Source organism: Lethenteron reissneri, chromosome 71 (assembly GCF_015708825.2).
Source record: "Lethenteron reissneri isolate LAM-NWPU_2019-01 chromosome 71, ASM1570882v1, whole genome shotgun sequence".
Lineage (NCBI taxonomy): Eukaryota > Metazoa > Chordata > Hyperoartia > Petromyzontiformes > Petromyzontidae > Lethenteron > Lethenteron reissneri.
This window is the reverse complement of record NC_083849.1, coordinates 2,734,173-2,754,023: the sequence shown is the minus strand read 5'-3', so window position 1 is coordinate 2,754,023 and position 19,851 is coordinate 2,734,173. Positions and strand designations below refer to the sequence as shown.

Genomic DNA, 19,851 nt, shown 5'->3' with positions numbered 1-19,851 from the left:
GTGTATGCCCCAGCCCGTGTGTGTATGTCCCAGCCTGTATGTATATGCGCCAGCCCTGTGTGTGTCTGTCCCAGCCCGCATGTGTATTTCCCAGCCCGCATGTGTATGTCCCAGCCCGTGTGTGTATGCCCCAGCCAGTGTGTGTATGCCCCAGCCCGTGTGTGTATGTCCCAGCCCCTGTGTGTATGCCCCAGCCCGTGTGTGTATGTCCCAGCCCCTGTGTGTGTGCCCCAGCCCGCGTGTGCGTGCCCCAGCCCGTGCGTGTATGCCCCAGCCCCTGTGTGTATGCCCCAGCCCTGTGTGTGCATGTCCCAGCCCGCGTGTGTATGTCCCAGCCTGTGTGTATATGCGCCAGCCCTGTGTGTGTCTGTCCCAGCCCGCATGTGTATGCCCCAGCCCGTGTGTGTATGTCCCAGCCCGTGTATGTCCCAGCCCGTGTGTGTATGCCCCAGCCCGTGTGTGTATGCCCCAGCCCGTGTGTATATGCGCCAGCCCTGTGTGTGTCTGTCCCAGCCCGCATGTGTATTTCCCAGCCCGCATGTGTATGTCCCAGCCCGTGTGTGTATGCCCCAGCCAGTGTGTGTATGCCCCAGCCCGTGTGTGTATGTCCCAGCCCCTGTGTGTATGCCCCAGCCCGTGTGTGTATGTCCCAGCCCCTGTGTGTGTGCCCCAGCCCGCGTGTGCGTGCCCCAGCCCGTGCGTGTATGTCCCAGCCCCTGTGTGTATGCCCCAGCCCTGTTTGTGCATGTCCCAGCCCGCGTGTGTATGTCCCAGCCTGTGTGTATATGCACCAGCCCTGTGTGTGTCTGTCCCAGCCCGCATGTGTATGCCCCAGCCCGTGTGTGTATGTCCCAGCCTGTGTGTATATGCGCCAGCCCTGTGTGTGTCTGTCCCAGCCCGCATGTGTATGCCCCAGCCCGTGTGTGTATGTCCCAGCCCGTGTATGTCCCAGCCCGTGTGTGTATGCCCCAGCCCGTGTGTGTATGCCCCAGCCCGTGTGTATATGCGCCAGCCCGCATGTGTATGTCCCAGCCCGCATGTCTATGTCCCAGCCCGTGTGTATGCCCCAGCCAGTGTGTGTATGTCCCAGCCCTGTGTGTATGTCCCAGCCCGCGTGTGTATGCGCCAGCCCGTGTGTGTATGTCCCAGCCCGCGCGTGCATGCCCCAGCCCGTGTGTGTATGTCCCAGCCCGCGTGTGTATGCCCCATCCCTGTGTGTGTATGCCCCAGCCCGCGTGTGTATGTGCCAGCCCGTGTGTGTATGTCCCAGCCCCTGTGTGTATGCCCCAGCCCCTGTGTGTATGTCCCAGCCCCTGTGTGTATGCCCCAGCCCGCGTGTGCGTGCCCCAGCCCGTGCGTGTATGCGCCAGCCCGTGTGTGCGTGCGTGCGTGCCAGTGCCGGCCGCACCAGGTAGAACTGCAGCGGGTTGGGCCAGATGTCGTCCTTGATGACCTCCCCGAGCTCGTCAGCGCCGGCGTCCGAGTGGTCGGTGAACCAGGTGAAAAAGCTCTCCGGCTCCTCGTGCTGCCGCTTGCGCCCGCCCTTGCCCTTGGCGCCGACGCCGCTGCGCTTCGTCAGGTCCTGTGGGCGAGCGAGCGACGGGAGGAGACGAGAGATGGGTGAAGGGAGAGAGAGAGATGGGTCCACACACGTATCTCCGCGTGATTCTCGACACAACGCTGTACCCGTGTGGGTTCTCTTTGCATATTCTTAGGTTTTTTCGGTAAAGTCACGTAGGTAAAAAAATTACAATTAATAAAAGTAAAATAAAAATCACGACGTTTCGGAGGCAACACAAGCTTCCGTCTTCAGGTGGAACCGTCACAGCACGATTGCCGTTTCTGTAACTTACGTCTCTCCGTGTGACCTCTATGGGTGTCACCACGTGACCTCTGGGTGTCACCACGTGACCTCTGGGTTTCACCACGTGACCTCTATGGGTGTCTCACCACGTGACCTCTATGGGGGTCTCACTGCGTGACCTCTATGGGTCTCACCACGTGACCTCTATGGGTGTCACCGCGTGACCTCTATGGGGGTCTCACCACGTGACCTCTATGGGGGTCTCACCACGTGACCTCTATGGGTGTCACCGCGTGACCTCTATGGGGGTCTCACCGCGTGACCTCTATGGGGGTCTCACCACGTGACCTCTATGGGGGTCTCACCGCGTGACCTCTATGGGGGTCTCACCACGTGACCTCTATGGGGGTCTCACCGCGTGACCTCTATGGGGGTCTCACCGCGTGACCTCTATGGGGGTCTCACCGCGTGACCTCTATGGGGGTCTCACCGCGTGACCTCTATGGGTGTCACCGCGTGACCTCTATGGGGGTCTCACCACGTGACCTCTATGGGGGTCTCACCGCGTGACCTCTATGGGGGTCTCACCGCGTGACCTCTATGGGTCTCACCACGTGACCTCTATGGGGGTCTCACCGCGTGACCTCTATGGGGGTCTCACCGCGTGACCTCTATGGGGGTCTCACCGCGTGACCTCTATGGGGGTCTCACCGCGTGACCTCTATGGGGGTCTCACCACGTGACCTCTATGGGGGTCTCACCGCGTGACCTCTATGGGGGTCTCACCGCGTGACCTCTATGGGTGTCACCGCGTGACCTCTATGGGGGTCTCACCACGTGACCTCTATGGGGGTCTCACCGCGTGACCTCTATGGGGGTCTCACCGCGTGACCTCTATGGGGGTCTCACCACGTGACCTCTATGGGGGTCTCACCGCGTGACCTCTATGGGGGTCTCACCGCGTGACCTCTATGGGTGTCACCGCGTGACCTCTATGGGGGTTTCACCACGTGACCTCTATGGGGGTCTCACCACGTGACCTCTATGGGGGTCTCACCACGTGACCTCTATGGGGGTCTCACCACGTGACCTCTATGGGGGTCTCACCGCGTGACCTCTATGGGGGTCTCACCGCGTGACCTCTATGGGTGTCACCGCGTGACCTCTATGGGGGTCTCACCACGTGACCTCTATGGGGGTCTCACCACGTGACCTCTATGGGGGTCTCACCACGTGACCTCTATGGGGGTCTCACCACGTGACCTCTATGGGGGTCTCACCACGTGACCTCTATGGGGGTCTCACCGCGTGACCTCTATGGGTCTCCTCTACTGGCCGAGCCAGTGGGGGGGGGGGGGGCGGGGTGACACGTGCCCCCCCCCCCAATGATCAGATCAAAATCCCTAATTTCGATCGGATCATTGGGGTTTATTAGTAATAAATCGGCATTTTGCGACCCCCGCTGCCACTGTGTAGCATATCATTACGTGCCAGGGACTCTACGAGATGATAGGACAATAGTGCGAGTCCATAGTTGGCGATAAGTAACGGCAAAGCAGTTATAAGCTACTCGCAAAATTGTGCTCTTTTTCAGAAGCGACCCGGCCACCACGAATGGCAGCAGCTCAACAGAACGGCTCATCATCAACGTCGCGTGGTAATCCACAGCAAGCAGCAGCCAAAAACACTAAACACGCGACATCGAGTCTAAACGTTGGAGGGGGGGAAACGGTGAACCCCGGAGACAAATCCACGCTACCACGGGGAGAGACGTGCAACATCTAAATGTAAAGAAGTCGGGGTCTGGATCGAACCCACAATCTCCTGTTTCCAAAGGCGAGGTAGTCAACATCTTGCCAAAGTGGTATAACTAACCACACAGGCAACATACACACAGGCTACACACACACACAGGCAAGGATGCACGCACGCACACAGGTCACACACACAGGCTACACACACACACACAGGTCACACGCACACACAGGCAACACGCACGTGCAGGCCTTCACAGACTGTTGGGGCAAGTGTTGTTAGCGAGTACTTATGAAGGCCGGCACGGCACACGAGGGGGTGGGTGGCCAGCACCACACCCGGTCGCCTTTGTCTCCCCAGTGACGATGTTTACTACACACCGCTACACCAGGTACTCATTTCAGGCTGAGTCGACCTAGGGGAGGCCCAAGACCGGTTTGGATAATCGTCACTGGTGTTGGCCGTGAGCGGGAATCGAACTCGGGGTGTCGGGTTCGTAGCGCAGCGTGGCGTTTAATCGTTACACTACCGCTCCCCACACACACACAGGGTATACACACACACTACACACACAGGCTACACACACACACACTACACACACCACACACAGGCTACACACACACACACCACACACAGGCTACACACACACTACACAGGCTACACACACACACCACACACACACAGGCTACACACACACACCACACACACACAGGCTACACACACACACCACACACACAGGCTACACACACACACCACACACAGGCTACACACACACACACACCACACAGGCTACACACACACACACACCACACAGGCTACACACACACAGGCTACACCACACAGGCTACACACACACAGGCTACACCACACAGGCTACACACACACACACACCACACAGGCTACACACACACACACAGGCTACACACACACACACAGGCTACACACACTACACACACACACCACACACACACACACCACACAGGCTACACACACACAGGCTACACCACACAGGCTACACACACACACACAGGCTACACACACACACACAGGCTACACACACTACACACACACACCACACACACACACACTACACACAGGCTACACAAACACCGGCTACACACACCACACACACACACCGGCTACACACCTTGCCAGGCTTCCACTTGATTTCCGTGGACTTGGAGGAGGGGTCGCCCCGCTCGTTGAGGTGGAACTCCTTGGAGATTACTTTGTTCTCAAAGTAGGGGTTCTCTTCAAAGTGCTGCACACACCACCACCACCACCACCACCACCACACACCACCACCACCACCACCGCACACACCACCACCACCGCACACACCACCACCACCACCACCACCACCACCGCACACACCACCACCACCACCAACGCACACACCACCACCACCGCCACCACCAACGCACACACCACCACCACCGCCACCACCACCACCGCACACCACCACCACCACCACCACCACCACCACCACCACCGCACACACCACCACCACCACCACCACCCGCACACACCACCGCACACCACCACCACCACCACACACCACCACCACCGCACACCACCACCCGCACACCACCACCACCGCACACCACCACCACCACCACCACCACCGCACACCACCACCACCACCACCACCACCACCACCACCACCGCACACACCACCACCACCGCACACACCACCACCACCACCCGCCACCACCACCACCACCGCACACACCACCACCACCACCACCACCACCACCACCGCACACACCACCACCACCGGCACACACCACCACCACCACACACTCACACACACACCACCACCACCACCACCAACGCACACACCACCACCACCACCACCACCACCACCACACACCACCACCACCACCACCACCACCACACACACCACCACCACCACCACCACCACCACCACCACCACCAACGCACACACCACCACCACCACCACCACCACCACCACCACCACCGCACACACCACCACCACCACCACCACACACACCACCACCACCGCACACACCACCACCACCACCACCACCACCACACACACACCACCACCACCGCACACACCACCACCACCACACACCACCACACGCACACACCACCACCACCGCACACACCACCACCACGCACACACCACCACCACACCACCACCACCGCACACACCACCACCACACACCACCACCACCGCACACACCACCACCTACCACCACCACCTCACCACAACCACCACCACCGCACACACCAACCACCACCACCACCCGCACACACCACCACCACCACCACCGCACACACCACCACCACCACCACCACCGTACCACACACCGACCACCACACCACCACCACCATCACCACCACCACACACCACCACACCACCACCGCACACACAACCACCACCACCAACCACCACCGCACACACCACCACCACCTCACACACCCACCACCACCACCACCGCACACACCACCACCACCACCACCTCACCACCACCACCACCACCACCACCACCACACACCACCACCACCACACCACCACCACACACCACCACCACCACACACCGCACACCACCACCACCACACACCACCACACCACCACCACCGCACACACCACCACCACCGCACACACCACCACCACCAGCACACACCACCACCACCACCACCACACACACCACCACACACCACCACCACCACCACACCACCACCGCACACACCACCACCACCACCACCACCACCACCACCACCACCACCGCACACACCACCACCACGCACACCACCGCACACAACCACCCACCACACACACCACCACCACCGCACACACACCACCACCACCACCACACACACCACCACCAGACCGCACACACCACCCAACCACCGCACACACCACCACCACCACACACACCCACCACCACCGCACACAACCACCACACCACCACCACACACACCACCACCACCAGCACACCACCACCACCACCGCACACACCACCACCACCACCACCACACACACCACCACCACCGCACACACCACCACACCACCACCACACACACCACCACCAACTCACACCACCACCACCACCACCACCACACACACCACCACCACCGCACACACCACCACACCACCACCACACACACCACCACCACCACCGCCGCACACATCACCACCGCACACACCACCACCACCGCACACAACACCACCACACACAACCACCACCACCGCACACACCACCACGCGTGAAACGTTAGGGCTGAAGTGGAGAGAGGGGGGGAGGCATGTTAGTGTAGTGTGTATAGTGTGTGAATGGTATAGTGATTGAGTGTATAGTGATTGCGTGTATAGTGAGTGATTGTATAGTGATTGAGTGTATAGTGATTGCGTGTATAGTGATTGCGTGTATAGTGAATGAGTGTATAGTGATTGCGTGTACAGTGTATAGTGATTGAGTGTATAGTGAATGAGTGTATCGTGTATAGTGATTGAGTGTATAGTGTATAGTGAATGAATGTATCGTGTATAGTGATTGAGTGTATTGAGTGTATAGTGTAGTGAATGTGTAGCGAGTGAATGTATAGCGTATAGTGAGTGTATAGTGATTGCGTGTACAGTGATTGAGTGTATAGTGTATAGTGAATGAGTGTATCGTGTATAGTGATTGAATGTATCGTGTATAGTGATTGAGTGTATTCAGAGTGTATAGTGTAGTGAATGTATAGTGAGTGAATGTGTAGCGTATAGTGAGTGTATAGCGTATAGCGAGTGTACAGTGAGTGTACAGTCAAGTGTACAGTTTAGCGAGTGTAAAGCGAGTGTGTGTGCCGAGTGAGCGCCACGTACAAAATCTATTCTGTATCCGGACTTGATGTCCTCGAACTCCGTGACCTCGACCCGGATGAGGAAGTGCAGCGCCTCCTCATCCTCCTCGTCCAGCAGGGCTGAGACTGGGGGGGGGGGGGGGGGGGGGGGGGGGGGGGGGGGGGGGGAGCAGTCATTGTTACAGAGACCCCCAACACTCGCTCGCCAAAGGCGACGCTCGCTCACCAAGGGCGACGCTCGCCCACCAACGGCGACACTCGCTATCGCTCACCAAGGGCGACGCTCGCCCACCAACGGCAACACTCGCTATCGCTCACCAAGGGCGACGCTCGCTCACCAACGGCAACACTCGCTATCGCTCACCAAGGGCGACGCTCGCTCACCAAGGGCGACGCTCGCTCACCAAGGGCGACGCTCGCTCACCAAGGGCGACGCTCGCTCACCAAGGGCGACGCTCGCTCACCAAGGGCGACGCTCGCTCACCAAGGGCGACGCTCGCTCACCAAGGGCGACGCTCGCTCACCAAGGGCGACGCTCGCTCACCAAGGGCGACGCTCGCTCACCAAGGGCGACGCTCGCTCACCAAGGGCGACGCTCGCTCACCAAGGGCGACGCTCGCTCACCAAGGGCGACGCTCGCTCACCAAGGGCGACGCTCGCTCACCAAGGGCGACGCACGCTCACCAAGGGCGACGCTCGCTCACCAAGGGCGACGCTCGCTCACCAAGGGCGACGCTCGCTCACCAAGGGCGACGCTCGCTCACCAAGGGCGACGCTCGCTCACCAAGGGCGACGCTCGCTCACCAAGGGCGACGCTCGCTCACCGCCGGCAACGCTCGCTCACCGCCGGCAACGCTCGCTCACCAAGGGCGACGCTCGCTCACCAAGGGCGACGCTCGCTCACCAAGGGCAACGCTCGCTCACCAACGGCAACGCTCGCTCACCAAGGGCAACGCTCGCTCACCAACGGCAACGCTCGCTCACCAACGGCGACGCTCGTCCACCAACGGCGACGCTCGCTCACCGCCGGCAACGCTCGCTCACCAAGGGCAACACTCGCTCACCAAGGGCAACGCTCGCTCACCGCCGGCAACGCTCGCCAGAGGTCGCAACCGGGTACCCGATACCCGTACCCTACCCGATACCCGGCTACCCGTATCTGGCCGGGCACGGGTACCCGTTTGCGACCCTGGTGCGGCCGAGTACGGGTAGGCCGTGATTCAATGGTGAGTAACCGTTTGTCACTCATTTCGGGTAGGGTACGGGTAGCGTACGGGTACCCGTACCCGGCCGGGTACGGGTACCCGTTTGCGACCCTGGTGCGGCCGGGTACGGATAAGGAATCAAAACCCGTTTGCGACCTCTGACGCTCGCCCACCAACGGCAACGCTCGGTGACGCGAGCACACTCACTCTGCGGGTGGTTAACGAAGGTGGTGACCCAGAAGTTTGGGATCTTTCCGATGAGCTCGGAGCGCTTCTGGAAGAAGGGCTGGCGCAGCTGGTTGTACTTCTGCTCCACCTTCAGGATTTCCTCGCTCGCCTGCTCGTTCAGCCTGGGGTGGGGCCGTAGGGAAAGACCGCGCGGACACACGTGAGCCTCGCTCAATCCCCCCATCTTACCTCACACGTTACTTAGTTCGGCGTTAAACCCGTGCGCTACCGCTGTGGGGCGCGGCGGATCAGCAGTTAGCGCCGCGCTACGAACCCGGCGTCCCGAGTTTGATTCCCGCTCACGGCCTACACCCAGTGACGATTATCTGAAGCGGTCATGGGTCCCCCCTAGGTCGACTCGGCCTCAAATGAGTACCTGGTGCAGTGTGCAAACATCGCCACTGGGGAGACAAAGGCGGCCGGGCGTGGTGCTGGCCGCCCACCCCCTTGGCGTGCCGTGCCGGCCTTCATAGGTGCTCGCTAACAGCAATTGCCCCAAGTCTGTTAAAGGCTACATGGAGGATCTTTGTCTTTGGTAGAGAGTTAAAACTTCACTACGTACATTTACAATTGGAACCGGGTGTGATGTTCTTGCCGTGTAATTACAACAACAAGCAGCAGCAGCAGACTCATCCAGGCGACAAACAAGGCCCCAGAGAAGGCTGTCCCCCCCTTCTGGTGAAGGCCAATCGGTTTTCGAAGCGACAATCTCATAGGTCATTATCAAAGCATCTTTGCATTTCGATTTAAAGTTTTCGTGACTGCAGGGATTCATCTTCTTGGTTCTTTCGGTAAAGTCACGTAGAAGGGAAGTAATAAAATAATAAAAATAAAACATAATAAAATAATTCTCACGACGTTTCGGCCACAACGCAAGCAGCCGTCCTCAGGTGAAGAACAGGTCTGTCGAGACTTTACCGAAAGATCCAAGAAGATGCATCTTTGCATTCATACTCATTGGTTCTTTCGGTAAAGTCACGTGGGCAGAAAATAAAATGAATCGCGACGTTTCGATTGCAACACAAGCAATCATCATCAGGTGGGAAAACCACAGAAATAATTTTTATTTTTTGGCTCAAGTGGGAGAGAGATGCCGTGGTAAGAGGTTAAATAAGTAAGAAAGGGGGGAGGAGAGGGGGGGGTAGGGTAGCGTCGCGTTGATGCTAGGAGAGGGGGGCATTGGGCAGGGCTGGAAATGGGAGGCTGAGAGAGCTGTGGATGCAGGGGGGGGGAAGTTTGCATTGTCCTTGTCCTGTTCGCCGTATTGCGTCGTTCACTGGTCTAATACTGGTGAGACGAGGCCAATCAGTTCCAAAGAGAAAATGCATCGGGTGGTAGCGTGTTTAACGACGCATTTATACTCGCACACGATCTAACCCAAAAACGTAGATTAGTATGTGCAGTTTATTTTTCGATTTAAAGCTTTCATGACTGCAGGGATTCATCTTCTTGGTTCTTTTGGTAAAGTCATGTAGAATGGAAATAATAAAAAAATAAAAATAAAACATAATAAAATACAATTCTCACGACGTTTCGGCCACAACGCAAGCAGCCGTCCTCAGGTGAAGAACATGTCTGTCGGTGAGACAGCGTCTGAATGAAACACCACCAGGCTTGGCAGCGTATATTTAAGCTGGGTTGGAAGGACGGCTGCTTGCGTTTTGGCCGAAACGTCGTGAGAATTGTATTTTATTATGTTTTATTTTTATTATTTTATTATTTCCCTTCTACGTGACTTTACCGAAAGAACCAAGAAGACATGTGCAGTTTGTTGTTGTGTAACGTTGTAAATCTTGTGGGTTTACTCTGCAACACACAACCCGTTACTGCTGTGCTAGCAACGAACTAGCATGTTTTGTTCACGTGAGAAAGCTTACCAATTGGCCGTGTCGGGTGGTGGCGGGTTTAATGACACATTTATACTTACACGATCTAACCCAAAACCCCCCCCCCCCTACTTTATTACGAATAATATCGGTCGCGAAAAGCCTACGGATCTATGGGATCTTATATATATTCTATGGGTCTTTCGGTAAGGCCACGTAGATAGAAAATTTATAGAAATATCACGTTTTGATCGCAACACAAGCAATCGTCTATCGCCCCAAGACGATTGCTTGTGTTGCGATCGAAACGTCGTGATGTTTTTTTTTATCTACATGGCTTTACCGAAAGACCCATAGAATATGTATTCCTGCAGTCACGAAAGCTTTAAGTCAACATTCATGGGATCTTATCACTGCCAGTATAGAAAATGATGAAAAATAAAAAGAGAATTTGGGAACCCTTTCTGGCAATAACACGGCAGTTGTAGATATCGGTAATGCAAAGAATCAAGTGCTACATTAACCACACACACAAAACACGCTCTGATAATAATAATGAATGCACTGTCCTTGAAACTGATTGGCCTACAACAGAGACAGCTTTCTTCATGGCCACGTCTCACCACCGGTGTTACAGAACAGAGAACGCCAAAAGTCAAACGGTACAAAGACAACGCAAGTAGTGGCGCATTTAGAGCTCGGGTCGGGGAGTTATATCTTTCGGAGCCTCCGTTCACCTTTTGGCGATCATTCTCTCTGGTCTAACGCTGCTGTTATTGTCGCCGAGTCAACTACAACTCAAGTGAAGAAACACTGAACTACACCCACTGTCTCTCTCAAGGCCTCTCTCGTCACAGCGAGCGCACACCTCCCTGCATTGCAGAGGTCGCAACCGGGTACCCGATACCCGTACCCTACCCGATACCCGGCTGGGTGCAGCTAGCCGTTTGCGACCCTGGTGCGGCCGGGTACGGGTAGGCCGTGAGTCACTGGTGGGTCACCGTTTGTAATTAATTTCGGGTAGGGTACGGGTAGGGGAACGGGTACCTGTACCCGGCCGGGTACGGCTAGCCGTTTGCGACTCTGGTGCTGCCGGGTACGGGTAGGCCGTGAGTCACTGGTGAGTCACCATTTGTCATTCATTTCGGGTAGGGTATGGGTAGGGGAACGGGTACCCATACCCGGCCGGGTACGGGTACCCATTTGCGACCCTGGTGCGGCCGGGTACGGGTATTGCATTGGCATTTAGCCCGTGGACGTCACACGGCCGTACGCAAGGGCACACGGGCCACTTAAAAACATCGAGGTTTGGGGGCATTTAAAATGAAAGAGCTCAGATTTTGAGATCTCTCTCTTCCTGTCGTTTGTGTCCTAAAATCTACCTGGGTACCAAATGTCATCTTTCTACCTTGTCGGGAAGTACCCTTGAGGTGTTTGAGATGTACAGATGATGGTCTTTATTTATATAGATTACATTTTGTGGTTCACATATAATAATGTGTTGGTGTACGGTGCTTTTTCTGTAATATTTTGCTGTCTTTTCTTGGATTTTCTGTTTGCACTCAGTCACTTTAAGATGTTTTCTTGTTCATGTTTTAGTTTTTTTGTTTGTTGCGGTTGCACCCGATTCAAGAGCCGAATGGCTCACATGGCTATACCTAATAAATGAAACTTGAAAACTTGAAACTTGAAGATACTCGCCATCACTGGTGTTGTGGTGGCCGCAGAGCGGGAACCAACTCAGATCATGGCCGGGTTCATAGCGCGGTGGGTGCGAACGGCTCCACAACTACCGCCTCCCCCCCCCCCACAAGCATGCACACGTACACAGACGACGCGCGTACACACGTACGTACGCGCACGGACAAACGTACACCCACGTACACCCCCAAGCACTCCCACGCACTAACACTCAGACCACTCACGCACGCGCGCACTCTCACACGCACATGTAAACCAACTTTATCATTGGCCACTCATCAACCTTGGGGAGACCCGAGACCAGAGGGGGAGGAAGAGGTTCCGCCTCTTCTTTACAGAGGACCACCCCCACCCTCCCACCTCGCACGGGGGGAGGGTGGGGGTGGGGACCCCCCACCCAGGAGCCCCCCGCAAACTCCGACTCACCTGTCGATCTCGTTTTGCACCTCGTCTATCTGCTCGATGGCTTCCTGCTGCTCCTTCTCTGCTCACGTGAACACGCACGGCCAGACGGGGAGGGAGGGGAGAGGCAAGAGACCATTAACAAACAAACTTTTAACTATTTTGTATTTTACCATGGGTTGACCTGCTGTGCCAGGCTAGGTGCAGGAGATCAAGGGACAGACCCAGCAGGTGCCATGGGTTGACTGCTGTGCCAGGCTAGGTGCAGGAGGAGGTCACGGGACAGACCCAGGTGCCAAAGGGTTGCCTACTGTGCCAGGCTAGGTGCAGGAGGAGATCAATGGACAGACCCAGCAGGTGCCATGGGTTGACCGCTGTGGCAGGCTAGGTGCAGGAGGAGGTCACGGGACAGACCCAGCAGGTGCCATGGGTTTACTGCTGTGCCAGGCTAGGTGCAGGAGATCAAGGGACAGACCCAGCAGGTGCCATGGGTTGACTGCTGTGCCAGGCTAGATGCAGGAGGAGATCAATGGACAGACCCAGCAGGTGCCATGGGTTGACTGCTGTGGCAGGCTAGGTGCAGGAGGAGATCACGGGAGAGACCCAGCAGGTGCCATGGGTTGACTGCTGTGCCAGGCTATGTGCAGGAAGAGGTCACTGGACAGACCCTGCAGGTGCCATGGGTTGACTGCTGTGCCAGGCTAGATGCAGGAGGAGGTCACAGGACAGACCCAGGTGCCAAAGGGTTGCCTACTGTGCCAGGCTAGGTGCAGGAGGAGATCAATGGACAGACCCAGCAGGTGCCATGGGTTGACTGCTGTGGCAGGCTAGGTGCAGGAGGAGATCAAGGGAGAGACCCAGCAGGTGCCATGGGTTGACTGCTGTGCCAGGCTATGTGCAGGAAGAGGTCACTGGACAGACCCTGCAGGTGCCATGGGTTGACTGCTGTGCCAGGCTAGGTGCAGGAGGAGGTCACGGGACAGACCATGCAGGTGCCATGGGTTGACTGCTGTGCCAGGCTAGGTGCAGGAGGAGGTCACGGGACAGACCCTGCAGGTGCCATGGGTTGACTGCTGTGCCAGGCTAGGTGCAGGAGGTGGTCACGGGACAGACCCTGCAGGTGCCATGGGTTGACTGCTGTGCCAGGCTAGATGCAGGAGGAGGTCACGGGACAGACCCAGGTGCCAAAGGGTTGCCTACTGTGCCAGGCTAGGTGCAGGAGGAGGTCACGGGACAGACCCAGCAGGTGCCATGGGTTGACTGCTGTGCCAGGCTAGATGCAGGAGGAGGTCACGGGATAGACCCAGCAGGTACAATGGGTTGACTGCTGTGCCAGGCTAGGTGCAGGAGGAGGTCACGGGACAGACCCAGGTGCCAAAGGGTTGACTACTGTGCCAGGCTAGATGCAGGAAGATCACCGGTGTGCTCTACAGTTAGTTTTGACTTTTAACTCCTGTAAGTTATCCTTGAAGCTAAAATAAAAATGTTTACCAGGTGATAAGGCCCCACTGAGCTATGTAGAGCTCAGTGGTAGCCAGCTCAACGAAAGTGGATTATCATCATCATCACCATCACGTGGAAATGTATAGCAGTCAAATACTCTGAACGCACATGAGATTTCTAAATGTGGAGGGAAAAACCGGAGGACCCGGAGAAAAATCCACGTGACCATGGGGAGGGAGGGAGGGAGACACGCAAACTCCAAATATACGACGGGCATCGTCAGGGTCGGGATTGAACTCGCGACCTCCTGCGTACCAGGCGAGGTCGTTAACATCGCCGAGCCACCGAGAGAGAAGGGGGTGGGACAAGAACAAGGGAGAGATGATAGCAAGATGATAGAGAGATGATCGAGAGATGAAAGAGAGATGAGAGTAAGGCAGGGGATATGAGACGGGGAATAAGGGAATGAAGAGGAATGGGGTAGTGGAGTAAAGAAAGGTGAGAGAGGAGAGAGTAGTGGGAGGGAGATGGGAGAAAGCAAGAGAGGACACTGCAGAGAATCAGAATATTTATTTTTTACAGGAGAAATCCGATGATGTCCAGTAGAGGGGCGTGGGCACGAGGTAAGAACGTTTCTACAGACAAAACAAAAACCTCGATAGGAATGCAAAGTATAGAAAAGGTAAAATAAAACGCAACTGTTTATTTTAATATCAGGTAGGTCAAAGCCCGCCGAGCTACAAGCTACTTTTTAAATCCTTTATATTAAGTTCGCTTGCTTGCTTGCGCACTTACGACCGTGCAAATCTTTCGGTCGTTTTTTAACCCACTTTCCGTGATCCAATCGAGCTGACATTTTGCACAGACTCGTTGTGCGTGACAATGAATTTTCGTGAAAAAAATTTCCTAAATTTGACACTTTTTAGGATTTTTTTTTATATTTAATTACCAATTGCTTAATGGTGGCAGGCAATCATCTGACCCATAGGTGGCAGCCATCTCAAGCCAGAGGACGAGAGGACTCTAGCCGCCACGCATATAAAGGATTTATAGTGAAAAACTTTGTTTTTACGGGTTAATTTTTTAGAAGTGACTCAACCCTCACAAATGAGAGCACAACAAAGTGGCTCATCATCACCACGTGGACGTTAATCGCAGACAAATACTCTAAAAAGCATTCAGACGCCGTCTTTCCGACAGACCTGTTCTTCACCTGAGGACGGCTGCTTGCGTTGTGGCCGAAACGTCGTGAGAATTATTTTGTTTTATTTTTATTATTTTATTTTTTCCCTTCTACGTGACTTTACCGAAAGAACCAAGAAGATCTAAAAAGCATGTTACTAAATGCGGAGGGGCGAAAACCCGGACCACCCGGAGAAAAATCCACTCAACCACGGGGAGAACTTGCAAACTCCAAATATACAGCAGCAGCAGGCATTGTTGTCAGGGTCGGGATCGAACCCACAAACCTCCTGCATTCCAGGCGAGGTAGTTAACATCTCCTAGCCACCCGTGGTGCCCCGAGGATGTGGAGGGGAGATACGGGGAGAGAAAGTGAGAGTGGAGGCGGGGGGGGGTTAAGAGAGGGCAGAAAAAGTTTTGTGCGAGATCCATCAATCAATCAGAGATGTAAAGGAAGGAGTGGGAGGATGGGGAGAGGAGTTGGAGAGATTCATCGATGTAGAGAGCCAGACCAGAGGTCGCAACCGGGTACCCGATACCCGTACCCTACCCGATACCCGGCTACCCGTACCCGGCCAGGTACGGGTAGCCGTTTGCGACCCTGGTGCGGCCGGGTACGGGTAGGCCGTGAGTCACTGGTGAGTCACCGTTTGTCACTCATTTCGGGTAGAGTACGGGTAGGGAACGGGTACCCGTACCCGGCTGGGCACGGGTACCCATTTGCGACCCTGGTGCGGCCGGGTACGGGTAAGGAATCAAAACCCGTTTGCGACCTCTGAGCCAGACCAAGGAAGAGAGACAGGCGGAAGACACATCGAGACGGGATGCATGTACAGTACCGTAGCCATGGAGTCAATATTGGGGGGGGGGGGGGGGGTTCCCCCCCCAGAAAAAAAACAAATCTAAATATGAAAACGAATTTCCTGCCTAAAATATTTATTTTATAGCAAAATATTGGGGGGGGGGGGCATTTTGAGCATATTTGAATATTGGGGGGCCTTGGTACACGTGAACTTCTTCCGTACCGTACGTAGCCAACCGCGCTGATCGTAGATGCGGTGGGCAGGACAACACGCTAACACGCAACAACAAAAACAAGCCGTTCGTAAGAAATGAGTTTTCAAGTTAGTATCGTGGTGTAGTAGTATATATAGTGGCGTGTATCGTGGTGTACAGTGTAGAGTGTGGAAGTGTAAAGTGTAGTATGAATGAACTTCTTTCGTACCGTACGTAGCCGTCCGCGCTAAACGGAGGTGCGGGTGTAAGGACAATAAACTAACACAGACAGCAGTTCTAAAGAAATTCGTTTTCACTATGCGAGTCTGTGGGTCTCTATGTGTGTATTTATGCATATGGGGAGCGGTAGTGTCGCGGTTAGCGCTACGCTGCGCTATGAACCTGGCGACCCGGGTTCGATTCCCGCTCACGGCCAACACCAGTGACGATTATCTCAACCGGTCCTGGGCCTCCCCTAGGTCGACTCAACCTGAAATGAGTACGTGGTGCGGTGTGTAAACATCACCACTGGGGAGACAAAGTCCGGGCGTGGTGCTGGCCACCCACCCCCCTCGTGTACCGTTCCGGCCTTCATAGGTGCTCGCTAACAGCCCTTGCCCCTACAGTCTGTTAAGGCTACACGGGGGATCTTCATGTATGCATTAACTTCTTTCGCACTGTACGTAGCCAACCACGTTCACCCTGGACACTCACTGTTTGAGCTGTTGCCATCAGGCAGACGATTCAGATCAGTCAAAACAAGGACAAACAGATTCAAACAGAGCTTTTATCCTACAGCGATCACCACACTCAATAATGCTAATTAATTAATAATAGTGTTTACAATTGATTGTGAAATAGAGATGTGCAACGACAAAATGTAACCTTATGTGGGTATGTGGGTATACTTGGGCTGTTTTTATATATAGTATAAATTGATTATCTTTCATTTAATTTTATTTTTATTTTCTTGTTTTATTTAATTTAAATTTATGAATGATGCCCTGACTGGTGAGCATTTTAAATTTCGTTGTACTGGTGACAATGACAATAAACGATCTATCTATCTATCTTAAGGGCACAACAGCAAGCACTTCTAAATAAATTAGTAGTGTATTGTAGTGCCGTGTGTAGTAGTGTAATGTATTGTCGTGTGTAGTAGTGTATTGTAGTGTCGTGTGTGTAGTCGTGTAGTGTGTAGCGTATGGTGTAAGCGTGTAGTAGTGTGTATATTAGTGTATAGTCGTGTATGTGTCTTCTTGGTTCTTTCGGTAAAGTCACGAAGAATGGAAATAATAAAATAAACCATAATTTGTATTATTTTATTATTTCCCTTCTACGTTACTTTACCGAAAGAACCAAGCAGATGAATCCCTGCAGTCACGAAAGCTTTAAATCGAAATGTAGTGGATGTGCGTTGAACTTCTTTCGCGCCGTACGTAGCCGACCGTGCTAACCGGAGGTGCGGGGGGAGGTAATGATAGCGAACAAGGCGGGGGAGAAAGGGGGGGGGGGGAAACGGGAGAACGAGTGAAGAGACAGCGAGCGAGTTGAGAGAGCAGGAAACAGAGGTGAGTGAGAGAGCGATGAAAGAGAGAGATACGAGAGTTAAGAGAGAGTTAAGAGAGAGTTAAGGGAGAGTTAAGAGAGAGTGAGAGAGTTGAGAGAGAGTTAAGGGAGAGTTAAGAGAGAGCGAGACGAGAGTTGAGAGAGTTAAGAGTAGGTTAAGGGAGAGTTAAGAGAGAGTTAAGAGAGAGTTAAGAGAGAGTTAAGAGAGAGTTAAGAGAGAGTTAAGAGAGAGTTAAGAGAGAGTTAAGAGAGAGTTAAGAGAGAGTTAAGAGAGAGTTAAGAGAGAGTTAAGAGAGAGTTAAGGGAGAGTTAAGGGAGAGTTAAGGGAGAGTTAAGAGAGAGTTAAGGGAGAGTTAAGGGAGAGTTAAGGGAGAGTTAAGGGAGAGTTAAGGGAGAGTTAAGGGAGAGTTGAGAGAGAGCGAGACGAGAGACAATGAGCGTCACGCGGAAGCGCTGTGTCTGGCCACGTGGGGGCTTCACAGCCACACGTGGAAAGCCGCGGCCTCCTCATCCTCACCACTGTATATACTTCCTCTCTCTCTCTCCATCATTCTCACCACTCTACCCCCCCCCTCTCTCTCTCCTCACCACTCTACCCTCCCTCTCTCTCCTCACCACTCTACCTCTCTCTCTCCTCACTCATCCTCACCACTCTACCCCATCTCTCTCTCCTCACTCATCCTCACCACTCACTCTCTCCTCACTCATCCTCACCACTCTACCTCCCCTCTCCATCCTCACCACTCTACCCCTCGCTCTCTCCTCACCACTCTACCCCTATCTCTCTCTCCTCACTCATCCTCACCACTCCACCCCCTCTCTCTCCTCACTCATCGTCACCACTCTACCCCTCTCCTCACCACTCTACCCCCTCTCTCTCCTCACCACTCTACCCCTCTCCTCACCACTCTACCCCCTCTCTCTCCTCACTCATCCTCACCACTCTACCCCTCTCCTCACCACTCTACCCCTCTCTCCTCACTCATCCTCACCACTCTACCCCCATCTCTCTCTCTCTCCTCACTCACCCTCACCACTCTACCCCCCTCTCTCTCTCCTCACTCATCCCCCCTCCCCGCTGCCGCCATCCTCCACGCGGCCATCACGCCCCCCCCCCTCGGCAAGAGGCACGGGGGGGGGGGCCCGGTAGCCCCCCCTCCATGGGTCTGCCCCCCCTCCCCCCCGGGCTCACGGACCAGGGGACCGGACCGGCGCTCAGTAACTCTACACGACCGTCAACAGTGGGGGGCACATCCTGGTGGGGGGGGGGCACATCCCCCCCCCCGTCACGATTCGTCACTCGAACCGCATGCCCTCCCCACCCCCTCCACTACAGCACGTGTTCTGTTACACTGTATCAGCGGTGGAGATTGAACCTCTTTCGCACCGCACGCACGCAGCCGACCGTGCTCATCAAAGGATTCCCGATACAGTGTACGCGGGGGGAGAGGGGGGGTAAAGTAGTGGTGGGGGGAGGGTAAGGTGGTGGTGGGGGGGTGGGTAAGGTGGTGGTGGGTGTGGGAGGGTAACGTGGTAGTGGGGGGGAGGGCAACGTGGTAGTGGTGGGGGGAGGGTAACGTGGTGGTGGGAGGGTAACGTGGTGGTGGTGGGGGGAGGGCAAAGTGGTGGTGGTAGGGGGAGGGTAACGTGGTGGTGGGGGGGAGGGTAACGTGGTAGTGGTGGGGGGAGGATAACGTAGTAGTGGTGGGAAGAGGGTAACGTGGTAGTGGTGGGGGGAGGGTAACGTGGTAGTGGGGGGGGAAAGGTAACGTGGTAGTGGGGGGGGGGAGGGTAACGTGGTAGTGGGGGGAGGGAGGGTAACGCAGTGGTGGGGGGGAGGCCGCGACCGATCTTGCCGCTCATTCATTCTGCCCACAAGAGAAAACCACGTGCGGCCTAGCAGGCCACAATGGCCGCACGCCGC

General features: G+C 55.1%; 1 protein-coding gene across 1 annotated transcript in view; it reads right to left on the bottom strand.

The window, feature by feature from the left end:
- Nucleotides 1-14,514, bottom strand: part of LOC133361197 (uncharacterized) — a 27,307-nt gene extending 12,793 nt beyond the window's left edge. Inside the window, exons 1-6 of the mRNA XM_061580081.1 lie at nt 14,496-14,514; nt 12,762-12,819; nt 8,788-8,930; nt 7,398-7,501; nt 4,707-4,820; nt 6-1,582 (exon numbers count right to left, since the gene is read on the bottom strand). Of these exons, the coding sequence (XP_061436065.1) occupies nt 6-1,582; nt 4,707-4,820; nt 7,398-7,501; nt 8,788-8,930; nt 12,762-12,819; nt 14,496-14,514 (2,015 nt within the window). The remainder of the gene's footprint in view (nt 1-5; nt 1,583-4,706; nt 4,821-7,397; nt 7,502-8,787; nt 8,931-12,761; nt 12,820-14,495) is intronic.
- Nucleotides 14,515-19,851: the final 5,337 nt, after the last annotated feature.